The 17,583-nt window shown below is 39.4% G+C and overlaps 1 protein-coding gene across 1 annotated transcript in view; it reads right to left on the bottom strand.

The window, feature by feature from the left end:
- Positions 1 to 320: 320 nt before the first annotated feature.
- LOC126747788 (myrosinase 1-like) overlaps positions 321 to 17,583 on the bottom strand; it is a 76,881-nt gene continuing 59,618 nt past the window's right edge. The window contains exons 4-10 of the mRNA XM_050456591.1: positions 17,441 to 17,574; positions 11,632 to 11,726; positions 11,389 to 11,580; positions 927 to 1,037; positions 732 to 872; positions 565 to 671; positions 321 to 510 (exon numbers count right to left, since the gene is read on the bottom strand). Coding sequence (XP_050312548.1) covers positions 378 to 510; positions 565 to 671; positions 732 to 872; positions 927 to 1,037; positions 11,389 to 11,580; positions 11,632 to 11,726; positions 17,441 to 17,574 — 913 coding nt within the window. The 3' untranslated portion in view covers positions 321 to 377. The remainder of the gene's footprint in view (positions 511 to 564; positions 672 to 731; positions 873 to 926; positions 1,038 to 11,388; positions 11,581 to 11,631; positions 11,727 to 17,440; positions 17,575 to 17,583) is intronic.

Below are 17,583 nucleotides of genomic sequence, written 5' to 3'. Positions count from 1 at the left end.
AAACGTCGAACATTCTGCCTAGGGTGCGAGTTAATTGTGATTGCATGACGGGGTAAAATGTAGTAAAATGTCGAAGGCAGCCAGTCGTAAAGTGTTTATGTCGACAGGAACTGCTGTTATGTCACTGGGATTCTATAATACTTCGAGTGTAAACACCTGATGCCAAACATTACGTACAGTTAAATGTAGGATATAAAGAAAAAACACTTGTTTATGACTCTAGAGGCTGTAAGTTTTTTATAGTTTGAATTCTGTTAAAAGACGTACGCTAAATTGCTACTATGTAATAGTCATGATATAAAAAAAAAACAACAAACGTGTAATGTTTTTTAAATTAATGTTCAATTTATTTACACTATTAAAAATTAAGAAACTCTCTAATCAACACATTGATCGTCATCTACCAAGCATCTGGTTGTAACCACTTTTCGATAATATGAGGCAGAATCCTTGGGCGTTCTTGGCCTATCTGGATCAGTAAAGTTAACTTGGTAGAATCCAAGTTGAATGCTAAAAAAATTAAAAGATTAAAAGATTAAATTAAAATTATAGAAGTTAACTTACTTGTATCCATATTGCCATTCAAAATCATCAGTTAGAGCCCAGGCCATATAACCAGTCAGATTGACTCCATCTTCATAAATAGCATCCAACAAGTTACTGAGATATAACTAAAATATGATAATAAAAAACATGTAATTTCAATAAGTAAGACTAGTATAATTGTTTACTTTATGGTAGCGTCCTCTGGTATCCATATCATGAATAACAGTTCCATTGTCGTGGTACCCATTTTCCGTTACCATAATTTCTGGATGGTTGTAGGTATCGCTGATCCATTTTACGATTTTTCTTGCACCCCATGGAACAACCTAATGAATATTTCCAAACATTTTAAAAAAATATTTAAAAAAAAATGTATTTACCTTGAACCAAGATGTAACAGTGGGTTCCCAATCATCAGGTTGATATTCCTGCACTCCAACGTCCAAGTCTCTACCAGGGCCATTTGGAATAATATCTGGCTCTGGAATGGCCTAAAACAATAAATAGGGTAAATCGATGAGAGATGGACCACTCGCGATATCTTGGAAACCGTGGCAACAGTGCTTGCCGCGCCGGTGTAGAATGATGCAATAGCATTAGTTGTTGATCAGTAGTACAGCTACTCGCGTGTGTGTGCCGTTTTTTAAAAGTTATCGAGTTATTTTGTTCTGAATCGTCATCGACATTTTGCATGGTTTTTTTCTTTGAACAGTTACTTTACTTGAGGTAAGTTTTAAGTTACGTTTTAGACATGTAATAGGCAAATATGTATTTCGGCATGCACTTAGCCTCAAAAATAGAGCATTTACATGTTTATTTGCTTGAGGATTTACTGGTCCATCTATCCTTCTTTTTTAGGACAGACGGACCAGCACGGGATAGGAGAGATGGGCCTATATAATAAATGACTGTTGTTTCAGGATAATAATGCTCAATCAGTATACTCGCAAACGAAATGTGCCCGAAAGGGGTTTTTGGTGTGTAGAGGACTTATGTTCTGCCAATAATACAGTAGTGTTTGGCGAAATGGGTGTTAACGAAGCAGCAAAAACATTCCACATTCCAAAAACTACTTTTAGACGTGGACTTGCAGCTAGCAATCTAAATAAAGCCGATTGTTTAGGCCCTGCAGCTTGCTTGGGAGAGAAGCAGAGGCCAAGCTCGCTACACACATCCACAAATTACAGAAAATAGGCTTTGCACCGACTAGGCAGGAAGTACGCATAATGGCCTATAATTTAGCCGAACGTTTTGGAATTCAACATAAATTTAATCGGGAAGATGGTGAGTAGATGATCTTCATACTTAAAGACTAGCTAATTATTGACTGAATTTTTAGGTAAATCTGGTAACGTATGGCTGCTTCAATTTTTAAAACGGAATTCAGGCATTACTGTTCGCAAAGCTGAAAATACCTCAATAGCGCGAGCTTTGGGAATGTCTGAAAATGTTGTAGATATCTGGAGTATCTCCAAGTAAAGCTGGTATCGTTGGTGAACAAACAAATTTTGCTGCTGATATCCAGATTTGCCATGTCATTAATAAACAGGAGAAACAAAATAGGGCCCAAAACTGAACCTTGCGGCACACCACATTCAATTGGTTGGCATGAAGATGTTGTCGTATCAACCTTCACGAGTTGACTTCGGAAACTAAGATATGACTTAAACCATTTGAGAGAAGATCCTCTAAACCCATAGTATTGCAGTTTGTTAATTAAAATATTATGATTAACACAATCAAATGCCTTTGAGAAATCGCAGAAAACTGTAGCTGTGGAGTGTTAATTGTTTAGGCTAGAATAAACACTATTTAGGAGTGAAAACATAGCATCACTGGTGCATTTATTTCTCAAAAATCCAAATTGATTCGGTGTTAGAATTCTATATTTAAGCAAAAATGACAAAACCCTTTCTTTAACCAGTCTTTCAACAATCTTAGATAAAGTTGGGAGAAGTTTGGGGATAATTTGAGGCTTGATCTTTATCCCCTCCTTTATGCAGTGGAATAATAATTGCCGCTTGAAAAGATTCCCCTCTGAAATGACATGTTAATTAGGTTCACCAACTGACCTAAGGTGCAATCAGGCAGGTTTGCAAACATTTTGAGAGTTAGGCCATCTGTGCCAGAGGATGATTTATTTTTTATTTCGTTAATTGTACTTCGAAGGTCGGTGAATGATACAGGGGTGAAAAAGAAACTGTGCAAATTACCATTAAAAATATACGAAAGTGGATCGTGAGAAGGTGATATGGTGGTTATTAGATTCTTAGCCACATTTATAAAGTAATTGTTACGGTCTTCCGGTGAAGTAGTGATAGTGCTAGGCGAGGAAGATTTATTTCTCAATTCGTTAACAATAGACCATGTTTCTTTAGACACATTACCAGAATCAGTAAGCCTTTTGTTATAATAGGCATCCTTTGTAGCTTTTATTGTCTTGTGATAAACTCTTCTGTATCGCCTGACGTAATTGTGGAAAACGTCGCTGACGGAAAATTTTTTTAGATGCGATAATGAGCGCATGTTTTTTGCTGATATACGTAAGCCACGTAAGTATTTTTGTTTTTAGATTCCAAAGAAAATCCACAAATCGCAGCTTCATGATCAGAAAATCCTGCATTTAAGACAGTACAATCAACGAATGATGGAATAAATGATGACACAATATAGTCGATTGTGCTAGAACTATTTTTAGTTATTCTGGTTGGAGAGTTGATGTGCATTTCTAAACCCAATGAATCAAAAATTGACTGCAGAGACTCTTGAGCAGCACACACACTGGTGAAGTCAATGTTGAAGTTACCACATAAAATCAATTTACTTTTTATAGGTAGGGACTCCAGCAAGCTCAGGAGTTTTTGGCAAAAAATCAGCACATTAGCGTCCGGTGATCGATAAATACAAATAATGTAAAGGTCAAGTAAAGCGTTATGAACGATGGAAAGTTCAAATTCTTTTTCAGATAATAAGATATAAAACTTAGTGACCGCTACAAAGTCGCTGTTGGTAGACATAATTAAGATGCCGCCATGAGAAAAAATACTTCTATTGAACCTAGCAATTGTAGTATAATTTTGAATACAAATAGGTTCATCTATGTTTAACCAATGTTCGGTAATGGCGATAATTTCAGGAAATTTAAGTTCCTCTAATAAAAGGAATAAATCGTTGGTTTTGCGTCTTAAGGACTGAATATTTAAAAGAAAAACACTGAGCTCGCTATCTTCCGGCTTCCGTCACATTACTTAAAAATCTTTCTTTCTAGATGGAGAGCAACTAGAAAAATAATTTGATCGACTTTCCTTAATTTTTTGAAGCCTTACCAGTTTTTCGGATGAAAAAAAGGACCTAAAGGCTGAAAGGTCATCTTCGACCTCGGCGGCGCCAATGCCGTAGACGTCATGGAAGCGGATATACAGGTTTCGCAATGAACCAAGATCGATGGGCAGTCCTTCGGATGCTAGCATTAGTTTTATACTAGTGGTCGTGTGCCCTTCAAAGCACACATTGGAGGGTTGGTCGTGAAGGTATGACAGGTACAGCCTAAGGGCTCTCAGGATGGAGGGATCCCTTAGTCTCGACAAGAGGTAGCGACCACTTTCAGCATCAGAATTTTGGGAGAGCCGTACTATAGGTGGAGTCATCGGGTCCAAATTCGGCAGCGGCATATATTTGTTTTTAACATTATCCACCACTGCAATGCTGACGTCATCTTGAGTAAGGGACTTGCATACAGCTATGGCTTCCTTATCCGAACCGATCTTTAATAATTTTTCCTGCCTGGAAACATTAGCAGAAGCAGCCTGGGCGGCTGTGGTCAATGTTACTGGCTGCACCGAAGGTAAAGGCTGTAAGGGATTCGCTTTATCACCATCTATTACGGTGTCTGGAGGCCACATGCGAATCTCCTTTAGTTGTGCAAGGTGATCATTATTTTGCACCCCAATCTTAAAACTCGAGCTGACCCCATTTTTCTGCATGTAAGAGCAACGAATGTATTCAGTTGTCCCGAGTCTCTCTTTTATGTAGTAGGCAAGCTTATTTGCTGTAAAATTTTCAGGAACATTGGATACTACGAAGTACTTCCATTCTGCTCTGGCCATGAAGTTTTGCGATGGAGTTTTTTTGGCAGTATTTTCTTTGGGAGTTGAAGTGGGTTCGGTGTCTTCCGTTTGAGTAGAAATAGAGGTACTTTTTTTTGTATGGGTGGAATGTATTTTACTATGGGTTTCTCCTTGACATCCAACTTTTCTATTTTCAGTGCCATATTAGCTACATTCTTACGTAGTTCCCCAATTTCTCTGATGAGGTCTTCTTTGGAGGAATCGCGGATCTGGATTTTTATAGACTCTTCATGATTGCCCATAAGTATGTTATAAATGTAGTATTGATTTTTTAGAAATAGTTTTTATCTCATGCACCCTATACCTTAAACAGGTTTAGTAAAAACAAGGACTGGAGTTTTTGGTATTTGTACCACATAAATATATTGTATAGTATATTTAACAATTTACCCCCAAAGTATTTAGCGATTCGGCAATTTCCCAGTTCTCCTCATTACATATAATTTTGAAATAGACCATTATTTTAAAAAAATGCTTTCTTGGAGCTATGTACTCCTGTGAAAAAGGCTTTTGCATCCTCAATGCATGTCCAAAATAATTAGGTGACATTTTATGAAATTAATGTTTGTTAATTTTTGTAGGATACTACAGAAAACAAGAGAAGCCATAGGTGTAAACTTAAAAAGAAACGATCTCCTTACAAGTGCTGATATTCGAAATATTCAGAGGGCTTATAATATTGATTTAAAATATGGATTATATCATAAGGATGATGCCACCAGTGTTAATATTTAAATAAAGCATTGTAGAGAGGCTAAAGATAAGCCAGTGCTTTTTTTCAAACAGCAAGGACAGGAAATTGACAATTTTGAATTAACTGATTTTTGTTTGATTATAATGAGTGATATTCAAAAAAGTATATTAAATCAGTTTGGTAGTAAAGTTATCACAATAGATGGAACACACGGGCTCAATGCTTATGATTTTAAGCTCACAACTTTGTTAACATCAGATAAGTATAAGCAAGGCTTTCCAGTAGCCTTCATGTTTAGCAATCGAAAAGATACTTCCATTTATCTTTTTTTTTTCTTTGCAAAAATTAGAGAGGCTGTTGGACTTTGAATTGAAAGTTCAGTGTTTCTGTCAGATATCACTGACACATATTATACGGCATGGTGTCAAATAATGAGACCATCGAAACATCGTTTATTGTGCTCCTGGCATATTGATAGAGCTTGGCAGGTTAATCTTTCAAAAATAAGCAATTCTGAAAAGAGATCTTGGGTCTACAAAACACTGAAGTACATACAAACTATTCCAAATATTGAAGTTTTTGAAACAAAAATCACAGAATTATCTCGGGCACTCATTGAAGATCCGGAAACAAACATATTTGGTAAGTAAAGTGTGTTTTTTTTAGAGGCGGAGAACTTTAAATTGAAATTAAGCACAAAATATTTTATTGATATGAACGAATTTGCTTTTATATTAAAGAATTTTTTTTTGGCATTTATATTTAAAAATTATTTTGGGCATGTGACCCCCACGGCTGGCGCGTACGTGGCGTAACTTAGAGGTCTAATTTTCACACACTGTTTCCAGTACTGCAGGCTGTGTTTCGGCAATCACGCGTCGTATGTTGGCTTCCAAGTGCTCAAGTGTTTCAGGTTTATCAGTGTAGACATGCGACGTAACATAGCCTGAGCTGGCCAGTTTGCAGGTCCATTCCTTGAAATTATTTGTTGCTCGAATGTCTCTTGCAGGAAAATAAATTGTTTGGCGCGCTGTATGGCATGTGGCACCGTCCTGCTGAAACCACATTTCTGCAACGCCTGCAACGGCTTCCAATTGAGGCACAAAAAAGTTGGTTATCATGTTTCTGTATCGCTCACCGTTTACTGTAACGTTCTGACCATCAGCATTTCTGAAGACATAACGATCAATGATTCCACCGGCCTATAAAGCGCACCAAACGGTTAGTTTTTCTGGATGTAACGGGTTTTCGCCAATAGCTCGTGGATTCTCATCCCCCCCAAATTCGGCAATTCTGCTTGTTTACATAGCCATTTAACCAAAAGTGTGCTTCATCACTGAACAAAATTTTCATATGAAATCACGGAACAACAGCAATCTTTCCTTCCGCCCATTCAGCTAATGTACGGCGCAAAGGATGATCCTGGGGTTTCAACTCCTGGACAAGTTGAATTTTATATGCTCGCAATCCGAGATCTTTGCGCAAAATTTTCCATAAAGTGGATGGACATAAGTTCACTTGTTGAGAACGACGATGAATTGACACATTTGGATCATTATTTTTCACTATCTCTACTATGCTGCACAGCAGCTATCGCTTGTTGCGTGCGCACTGTACGGCGTCTGACGGGATGCGTATTGTCGATTAGAGTAAAAGTATTGCGAAAACGATCAACAGTTTTTCGAATTAATCTCTCTGAAGAACGATTATGAGCACCATAAAACTCACGTAATGCCCGATGTGTTTATCGAATAGAACCATGTCTTTCAAAATAAATTTGAACAATTTGGAAACGTTGCTCCGGCGTGAGTCTGTTCATGATGAATTGCCAAACCAAACTAATCTAAAATAACCCAGAACTGTCAGGTCAGCTGTCATAAAAAACAGTGTTGCCAAATGAAAGTTCTCCGCCTCTAAAAAAAACACCCTTTACTTAGAAAAGTATTATATACCAATATCTGAGCAGTGGGCCTATTGCCACTGAAGTGGATGTGGCTTAAACACCAACATGCACCTAGAGAGCTTCCACAAAACTATCAAATATCATTACCTTGATGGAAAAAATATTAAAAGATTGGATAAATCAATTCATCAATTAATGAGTTATTTACGGGATAAAGCTGTAGAGAGGATAATTAAATTAAAAAAGGGAACTCACCTAAAAAATAACACTAATATGAGACACAGGACTGCCATTACATCAACGTTTGATTTAAATGATCCATTTACTTGGTCTTTAAAAAATAACGGTAATGAGTACATTGTTACCAAAGAATATGCAAATGTATGTTGTGCCATAAAATGTACTTTTTGTAATATATGTATACACACCTTTAAGTGTAGCTGCATTGCTTTTTGTATAAAGGCCACTATATGCATGCAGGCATATCCAAAAGCTTTAAACAGTGAGCAGCAAAATAATAATTCTGATATACCCATAGAACCTGTCAATAATCAGGATACTAATATAACATCAGTAGTAAATATATCATCACAGTTGTCTATTAACAATGACAATAACATAACAGAAAAAATTAAAACTTATTTGAAATGTTACAAAAACTTGACGCCAGAGATCTTAGCATAGAGCAACTAGATCTCTGGTTAAGCCATACAACAACCTGCCTAGCTTTAAGCTCTCTTCATGACGAAGATAAATTTGTAGTGCAAGATATAGAAACGAATAAACAGCCAGCTAACACAAATATAACAAAACAAAAATCCTTCCATTCAACTAAAAAGAAATGTCTCCAAAAAAAGACAATTTATTCTAAAGGTGGCGAGAAAGATATCAAAATAATTAAAGAGTTTATTAATTCCGATCTGGTTAATTCAAGCAATGCAAACAATGATCACAGTTATTGTTAATTTTATTTTGCTGTTTTTTTTTTTAATTTGCTCCGATTAAAAATTTTATTACATGTATTTGCAATAAAAATTTATTATTGGTTTTGATTTCATAAAGTGTTTTATTTTAGACTAAAATATTTACTTAAAAAAATGTAGCAGTAGATACATAAAAGGCGCCAAATACAGTAAAAAATCTTTAATAATTTATCACATTTCTATGCCAGAAATATTAGTCATTAGGTATTATTGATAAAAGTAATACTATAATAACCAGTTTATCACATTTACCTAACATTATCTTAAACTTAAGTTGTAAGGTTCATATTAGGAGCCCCTCGTATATATTTAAAATCGCGAAAGTAGATTGCCCGCGTAATCAAAAAAAACGCATGCGCACACAATGGAATTTGTTACGCTAGTTAACGCCTCCTGTCTGGTCGATATTCAGCAACCAAAATTGAGAACGTAGCATATGTAGTTTGCCAGCAACAGATTTATAGTCGACGCCCATTATTATTTTAATCAGTATAATGCCCGTATCTCCTGGAATTCCAAAAGATTTTTAATAATTTTTTGTCTAGATATTAACAATGGATAACTAAATCGGTTTATAGTGGGTATAAACCGCGACAAACTAAGGATTTTTGGTAAAAATTAATTAAAAGGATTTGAATTAAACTTTTTTCTGTAATTATTAGATCAATTGACCTACCTTAAGGAAAATTGATCGAAATTATATGAATATTGCCGTTCTCGAATTACAATAATGATACACTCGTAGATGTTTAGAGTTAACCGATCTAGATCTAAGATCATCCTTTATTGTAGGAAAACCAACAAACAAAAAAAAAATTTAATCCTACAAGTAGTAACGCATAAACAATGATTTACAACAAAATCCACAAAAAAAAAACAAAGACATTCTAAAGCTGCTTTGAACCCAGAATTGCTCTTGCAAATTCTGCAGAATTTAGACCCAAAGGAATTAAACAAAGGAACTAACAATAGCTGCTGAATATCAGCGTGAACCTCTGGTCCATTATTTGAGGTTGATCCTTTTCCTTCAAGGAGGGCCAATAAAACATTAGCAGGTTTTTGCTCCGCTCCTAGCTGGGCAAGAGGAATATTCATCTCCTCATCCTCCTCCTCTACCGCCGTGACATCCTCAGCCATTAAGGATTCAGAGTGTTCAGACTGATCGGATTCACCTGAAACCCAAAATGGAACGACTCAGTAAATCCGACCCTGTATAAATCGGAGAAACCCAAGCCAGGCAGTGCTTTAGGCAGTATAAAAACATAAACACGTGTGCGTAAAAATGCTCTTATCAGTCCTCGGAACTATTTTCGTTGGGTATTGGCAAAGTTTACAGAATTATAATACGGTGCATTCTTGCATGAACAAAAAAATACATTTCAGTAGGAAATGTTCTTGTAGCGATAAAAATGAACTCATTTCTGTGGGAAATGAAATTTATAGATACCAAAAACTCGATAGTCCAGTAGGACTACGTCTTAGTTTATGGTTTAATACACCGTTTCTGTAGGAAACGTGTGTTTTTAAAGAATGCATTATTGCCTTTACTCATAATATTACATTAGTATGCTTCAAAACCTATAATCTGAAAAAAAAAAAATAAGATGAAATATACTCACTTCCACTTTCTAGAAGATCCTCTAAAAGCTGTTTGAGTTTACTTTTTTTATCTCGTCGTGGATTCATTTTTAAAAGCACACGCGAATCACAAGCATACCGGACGCACGAAAAAATTGCAATGAGCTGATGCGGAATGTAAGGACTGAGATCGAGTGGAGACAGGGCCGGATTTGCTTTAAAATCGTGAATGCTGGACGCAGAAAAATTGCTACTACGAGTGTATCATTATTGTAATTTGAGAACGGCAATATGAAATATAATAAATATCTAAACGGACTTAAGATAGTTGCAAACCCCTACAAACGAAAATTTTTGATTAAAAATTATTGAGTTAGACGTTATAAACGTCTTATTGATTTTTAATATCTGGAGAAAAAAATATTAAAATTCCTTGGGAATTTCAGGAGATACGGGCATTATATCGATTAAATAACAGCGGGCGCGGACTATAAATAGGTTACTGGCAAACGACATATGCTGCGTTAAAATACAACACATTAAAAATGTTGTATGTTCTAAGGTTATATAGCATTGTTGGCAAGTCAACAGCGGCAACATCGGAAAGCAGCAGCCAGTGCATGGTCAGCCGCCGTCAGGGTTGCCAGGTGTGGCGCATTTGCGCCAAAGTGGCGCTTTTAAATTTCAAATGGCGTGTAAAATTTTGGTACATGCGCCGGGCGCCTAAAGTGGCGCTTTTGTATTTTGTATCGTGCACCTTGATTGTAAACTAGTCAAAAGAAGCATTGGTTTTGGTTGGTTCTTAATACTATTAATTTCATAAACAAATCCAGCTACCAAAAGGGATCGTCTGCCATTCGCCTTTGCATGGGCGTGAGCGTAAACTGGACTTTAGCACTACAGATGCTTATGACAACTTTGCTCGTCAACCGTCAAACCAAAAAAAGTCCTATAGACTTTTTGGCTAAAACAATTAGGGAAGCAGGAATTTCTTTTTCTTTATTTTTGCATTGTAATTCCTATGGTGCGTAATGAGATGCAGCACCCGGTATAGGAAACTGTGAATAAAAGGAAATCCACATTTGTCCAATATTTGAAACTCCCGCTAATTTTTTAATAGTTTTTGCGTCCTGTCAAAAGGTGGCGCTTTGGTGGCGCATTTTAGTGTCAAAACTGGCGCGTGACAGTTAGTAATACCTGGCAACACTGGCCGCCGTGATGCTCTCTCTCTGCCACCGACCGCCGAAACGACCGTGTTAACCGCGTATAAGGTGAAATATTTTAATGTTTTATGCGGAATAAACCGTTTCTATATAACGATATGCGTTTTTGTACGAACAATTAAAATCATACAGTCCACTTATATCGATAAGCATTCTAGTTATTTCAAATTTTGAATATTTTACTTACTATCTCTTTTAATATGCATTTTTTATATAGATAATTTTCGATATATTAACTCCATTTGACGAGTCCTTCAAGCAGTTAAAAAATGACTTAACTTCAAAAACAGCCTGTGTAAATAAAAATTGTTAATATCTAAATTATGGCACTTACTTTTACTAAAGATGAAGTGTATATATTAACACACATAAAATCAGCAGTGCCATTAATAATCTGTTTTTCTTCATCACTAAAACTTGGCAGTCGTGAAGAAGCGAAACCCTCCAATGCAGATCTGTTAGCAATTCGAATTTTCATAATTTCCGGATAATCTCCGAAGTTGATGGGATGTCCAAACCAACCATACTACAAAACGTTATTGACATTACATACATATTATCTATTTAATCAGCTTACTGTGAAAAGCATGTCTCTTTCTGCAGCTTCAATATCTGCTTCACTATCAGATCCGGGTCCAAACCAATTGCTATCAATAACCATAGTAATCCTACCTAAAATGAGAACAATTTTACAGCAATCATACCTAAGTAATTAAAAAGATAAATTATTGTCCATGTATGTGTTTCAATCTTTTAATAAGTATTTATTTATACGGACGCAAGATTTGAATTACGCGCCATGTTTGACGGTCATAATGTCACATGATTACGACGTGACAGATCGAAAATTGATAGATGAGGGTTAGTAGAGAGTTCAAGTGCAGTCACAAACGTCGACGTGCGCATACACTAAAATCAGCCAGACGTAAAACGTAAGCAGACGGAAAAAATGGAAATTCCGTTACCCGAACTACCTCCGACTATTATCGATAATTTCCGAAAGGTTGTTTTGGTTTTGTTTAGTTTTATTTACCCATTCTTTATTAGTTTACCTTCTCCAGCACAAAAATGAGTAGCGCTAAGGATACATCCATATCAAGATTCAGGTTTACTAATTAATTTGACTTACAATTGGCTCGTATGGTTTACAGATAGGCCACTCTTCTAGTTAACGTGATAGAGATAACGGGGAAATGTGTTACCGTAAGAAAATTGTAAGAGAGGGTTCAAAATTTAGTTTAAAAAATATTTAGCTACGGATGGATCTGCACGGTGGCCATTTTATTTTTGGCTGGCACCTCCATAGTCATCAAACTACCAAGACTACAGGATACTCTCGTTAATGATCCGGAGTATGCATACTACACGCGGTTGCCCTGTTGAAACTCAATCCTGTGGATCTAGACTGGACGTCGACAAACTCCCCGGCAATAACAGTTCGGATTGTTGGACTACAGTCACACCTTTCTTCCGCTATTCTTGGGTGTGCCTCTGCTTTCTCTTCTTTCTGCTTACTATCTGCCGCCCTCGGCCTGCTGTTCTTCTTTTTAAGTGTTCGTCTTTTCTTTCTTGCATGTCTTTTTCTCTTCTTTAGCCCAATTCAAAGTGTGTAGTCAACATGCCGAGGGATAAATGGTCGTGGGACAAAACACGGTCGCTGACATTCCCTCTAGAATACCGAGCGACCTTCCAGAGTATCCAGCCTTACCCAGGTAAACGGCTCTGCTTGAGTGGACCGCTATTTCCGATATACTCGTGGGATCAACATGAACCAACAAACAAAAAAACCAAAAACTCTTCCTCCCCTCCATTCTCCCTCCACTATGCCGGGCTCTGAAACATTAGAGCTCACCATTCCTTCAGCTCCCATTGCGGGCCCTTCCTCTGATGGGTCCACACATTCCCCCACCCCCGAGGGCTCTGCCTCAGCAGGGAACCCAATAATCCCCGACGTAAACATCGACGATCTAGCTGAAGCTCTTAACAGGGCACAGATGAAAAAAAAGGACCTCTACGGTTCGAAGAAAAGAAGGAGAAGGAAGGCTAGGGCTGCAGAAGAGACCAAGGGCTCCCTGGCACTGGCCTTGGCACCTACTCCCTCAGAGGTTTGCAAGCCTGAGGCTTCCACTAAGAAGGAACAAGGCACCAAAAGGCTCAAGCGGGGCTAAGAGACCGCGAACCTTTGAGTCCCAGCCTCAAGTCAGCTATGCGCGATCGGTCGGCAGCTCCAACATGCAGCTGGCAGTGTGCCGAACGCGACAGCCCAAGGTTTCACTGGCGAACGGCTGCTACAATTCGTGGACTCGGTTACTGAGGCCATACTGCGGACTTCGTTCGGCAGTGAGGCGCAGTCACTGCAATTACATCCACCGCGGCTGATCAGGAACCACATTTTGATAACTGCCGCGAACGAGGAATGTCTGGAGTGGCTCCGTCGGGCACTCCCAAGTCTTTTCCCTTAGCAGGGGATCACGCTGGCAACAGTGGAATGGATCTTTGTCTACGCCGGGCCATCTTACAGATGCCGGGTATTAGGCATAAGTCTGACGAGGACACCCTGAGGCTTCTGGAGCTTCAAAATCCTGGCCTCCCGTGCTCCCAGTGGAGAATGTGGGAGCGCAAGGAAGAGGCTAAGAATCTCAGGCTGATAGTAAGGGTGGATGAGGGATCGGCCAAAACGATAAGGGAGAGACAGGGCTCGCTTTTCTGTAGCATCACCAGGGCCTCTGTCTCCTTCATCGAGAGCAAGAAAGCGGCTGATGACACCAGGGTGGCTACTTGCACAGTTGCCCCTGCGCTTTCGGCTGCCGATTTAGAAAAGGCCACTACCGCAGCTTCCGAGGGGCCAGGGCAATCCGTAGATGATGGCCCTTCCAGCTCCAAGGACTAAGCGTGCTGGCAGTCAGCTAGCCCCACACCTTACAGTATGCCCCTAACATTTCTACAGGCAAATCTATAGCCTGGAAGAGCGTCCACCTCTGTTCTGTGCAAAAGGCTTAATGAGCTCCATATCGACGTTGCTTATTACCGAAGACCTGGACTTACCAAGGCTCTGTTAAAGGCCTGGGTTTAACTGGCGGCACACTACATAAACATGTACCTTGTGAGAATCCCCGCGCATGCATCCTTACTAAAAATGTGCGTAGCTTTCTCCTCTCAGGTCTCTGCACAAGGCACCTAGCAGCCGTCAAACTATTAATGGAAACGGCAAAGGATCGGGTAGTCTACTCTGCCTAGTTTCCCATCGAAATTGAATCACCCCTCCCCACCCCTAGCCGTCACTACGGTGGTCAAATACTGTGAAGACTTGGGTCTTCCGCTTCTCATAAGCTGCGATTCTAATTCGCATCACGGCCTTTGGGGATGCGGAGATGAAAACCCAAGGGGCCGCTCCTGGTTGACTTCCTGTGCTCAAATGGCCCAGAACTACTCAACCGGGGCAGTGTACCAACTTTCTACTGCAATAGGGGTCAATCAATCATTGATCTTACGATCTGTTAACCTAATACTGTGAACCTTTTCATTTCATGGAGGGTGTCCCTTGACGTCACAATGTCGGACCACAGGCACATTCTTTTTGAGTTAAAGAAAAAGAAGCAAACTCGGTGCGATACCCCAGCCTACAGAAATCCGAGGTGCACGGACTGGGACCACTTCCGGCGGACACAATGATCGAGACTGCGAAAGTCGCGGCATTCAAGGGCAGCTGTCCCCTCAGACGGAGACCCGCCAATGCCAAGAATGCCTGGTGAAATGTTAACACAGAAAAGCACCGTGAATCAAATTAGATTCCAAACTCTCCTGGTACGATCACGCAGACACCAGAATCAAGAAAGCCACCTACGCGCTATGGGCCTGCAGGCGGGCTTTCAATTCGGGCAATATCTGGGTTCTGTCTCCTAAGATCGTCTACTGGATCTACTCGCGCATTATGAGACCTTTTCTCACATATGGGGCTATCGTTTGGTGGCAATGTACGGAGAAAGTGAAAATTCGTGCTTAACTGGACAGACTCCAACGCCTTGCATCTCTCAGTATAACGAGTTTCATGCGAACGGCGCCAACTAGAGCGCTTGAAACTCTGCTGAGCCTTCCGCCTCTGGACCTCGTTGTGCAATTCGAGGCAATGAGGACTGCGTACAAGCTATACGTCCTCGGCGAACTACGTGCTGGCGAGACCGTTCACGTAAAAATCTAGTCACGGGCCATACAGGAATGTCCTTTCCTTCTGATGAGCAGTGACTGTATGGCTCTAGTGACAGTGGACTGCGAGGGATTCGTGACGTATACTGCAGGCAGAGAGGAGTGGCAGCATTCCAATAGGTCTGTATTGGTTAATAGGGAAACTATCTGGTATACAGATGGCTCTAAAATAGATAACAGAGCTGGATCAGGGCTTTGTGGTGGGATTCCATATACCAGAAGGGTATCAACTCGCTCATCAATTTAACTCGCTGGGGGAGCACGCCACTATCTTCCAGGCCGAAGTTTTCGTTGTATTCGTAAAAGCGGACAGACAATCCTAAGCTGCGGACACCGCAATACAGTCGTATCAATATGCACGGGCAGCAGAACTGCCATTAAGCTCCAAGCTTGTACTAGAGGGCATAAAAGTCCTGGAAAAACTGATGCAGGTTGGCTGCAGGGTCTAGCTCGTCTGGATACCTGGCTACGCAGGCCATGCACATAATGAGGAAGCGGGCTTTCTTGCCGGAACCCATCATTGGTATCGCCAAATGCGTAGAGGTCGCATCAATGAAAGTGGACCCACCGAAGATGGACTGAGTTCCCTGGTATGAGACAGGCCAAAGCGCACATAGGTGGGCCCTCTGCCTGTCTCACCAAAAATCTACTACGCCTAAAAAGACACGAAATTCGGCTAGTGACAAGTCTTTTAACCGGACACTGGCACTTAAGAAGCCATCTCCATACCATCGGTATTGCAGGCAACCCGGAATGCCGGTGGTGCTGGGAGAAGGATAAAACCGTTGATCATGTGGCCGGGGAGTGCCCAGCACTCACGCGCCGCAGGTTCAAATACTTGGGTAACACCTTCAGTGCACCGAGTGATTTTAAGTCCTTCAGACCAGAGAGCCTTATCGGTTTTTTTAGGGCCATTGGGCTCTGGTCACCCCCGGTGGGGCATGACGGGTCCATCAGGAGTTTTATATGCACAACTGCCTCCGGCAGCCCAGTGTTTCGACAATTTCAAATTTCAATCGTATACGTTTCGCATTATACTTCAACTCGTACAAAGCAAAACTCGTACAAACTCTTCAAGCCTCGTACTTCAACCTCTCGCATTGTACTCGACTTTTAACAACAGTCCTGATTGTTAAAAATTATTATCAAAATGGTAAAAGTTTAATTTAACTTAAAGTGCGTCGAATGTTCGGTCGAAATAATGTTTCTAATTCAACTGCTGTGAAAAAAATAATTGAAAAATACGAAAGTACTTGTTCGGTTGGTTAGTGATGCGAAACATACGATATGAGCTCATAGAGGCTCACAACAAAATCAGGCTCACAAAATCCAACTGACTAAACAACTTTTCCTAGCAGACCATGAACAGGAAAAAGAATTTACCAATTGGATCCTTAAGCAACCTGCTGATTTTCCAATCAAAATCATTTTTAATGATGAGGCCCATTTTCACCTCGGTGGCTTTGTTAATGGGCAAAACTGTCGCATTTAAGGCTTTGAAAATTGACCAAAAATTCATCAGAAAGCAATGCATCCACAACCTATCACTATATAGTGTGCATGATGATCTGGAGAAATAATTGGACCGGTTATCTTTGAAAACGGTGAATGGCTAACGTTTCCTGCTATGATATCACAATTTCTTGTGCCTCATTTGGAAGTTGTTGACTTTGATACGATCTTGCACAAGTTCGCTCCTGATCGTTTCATTTCCCGATTTTGTGATCAGACTTGTCCGCCACGCTTCTGCGATTTAATGTCTTTAGACTTCTGGCTATGGAGTTATCTGAAGTTACAGGTTTGCGCTAATAAGCCTGCAACCATCGAAGCAATAAAAGCCCAAATTAGACGCTGTATCATTGAAATATTACCAAATGTATACAATAACGTTATTGGAAATTTCGTCAAAAGGGTACACAGATGTCAGCAAAGCCGTGGCGGCTATTACTAAGATATTTTGTTCCATACTTAATTCCCAAATGTATATTTTAATATTTTGCTACGTAAAATTATGTTTTATTTAACACTGAAATCTTGCGCACTTATTGAAACATCATGTACAGATGTCCACCCACCAAAAAAGCTTATTGGTAAATCTAATATTTTAATATTAGCTATTTATAGAAAGTAGAAGATTAAATTGTATATACTACTATAATATAAAAACATTTTAAGATTTTTACCATTTTGCTTTGCCTTAAATTCCTTCTCATACATTCTGTATGCTTTTCCGTGAGCGATAATGAGGTTATGAGCACATTGGTAATCCTTTACACCTGGACTATATATATTTGGAGCCAAGGCTCCAGTACCATACCTGAAAAAA

Source organism: Anthonomus grandis, chromosome 20 (assembly GCF_022605725.1).
Source record: "Anthonomus grandis grandis chromosome 20, icAntGran1.3, whole genome shotgun sequence".
Lineage (NCBI taxonomy): Eukaryota > Metazoa > Arthropoda > Insecta > Coleoptera > Curculionidae > Anthonomus > Anthonomus grandis.
Note: the sequence above shows the minus strand (reverse complement) of the source record. Positions and strands in the feature narration are given on the sequence as shown.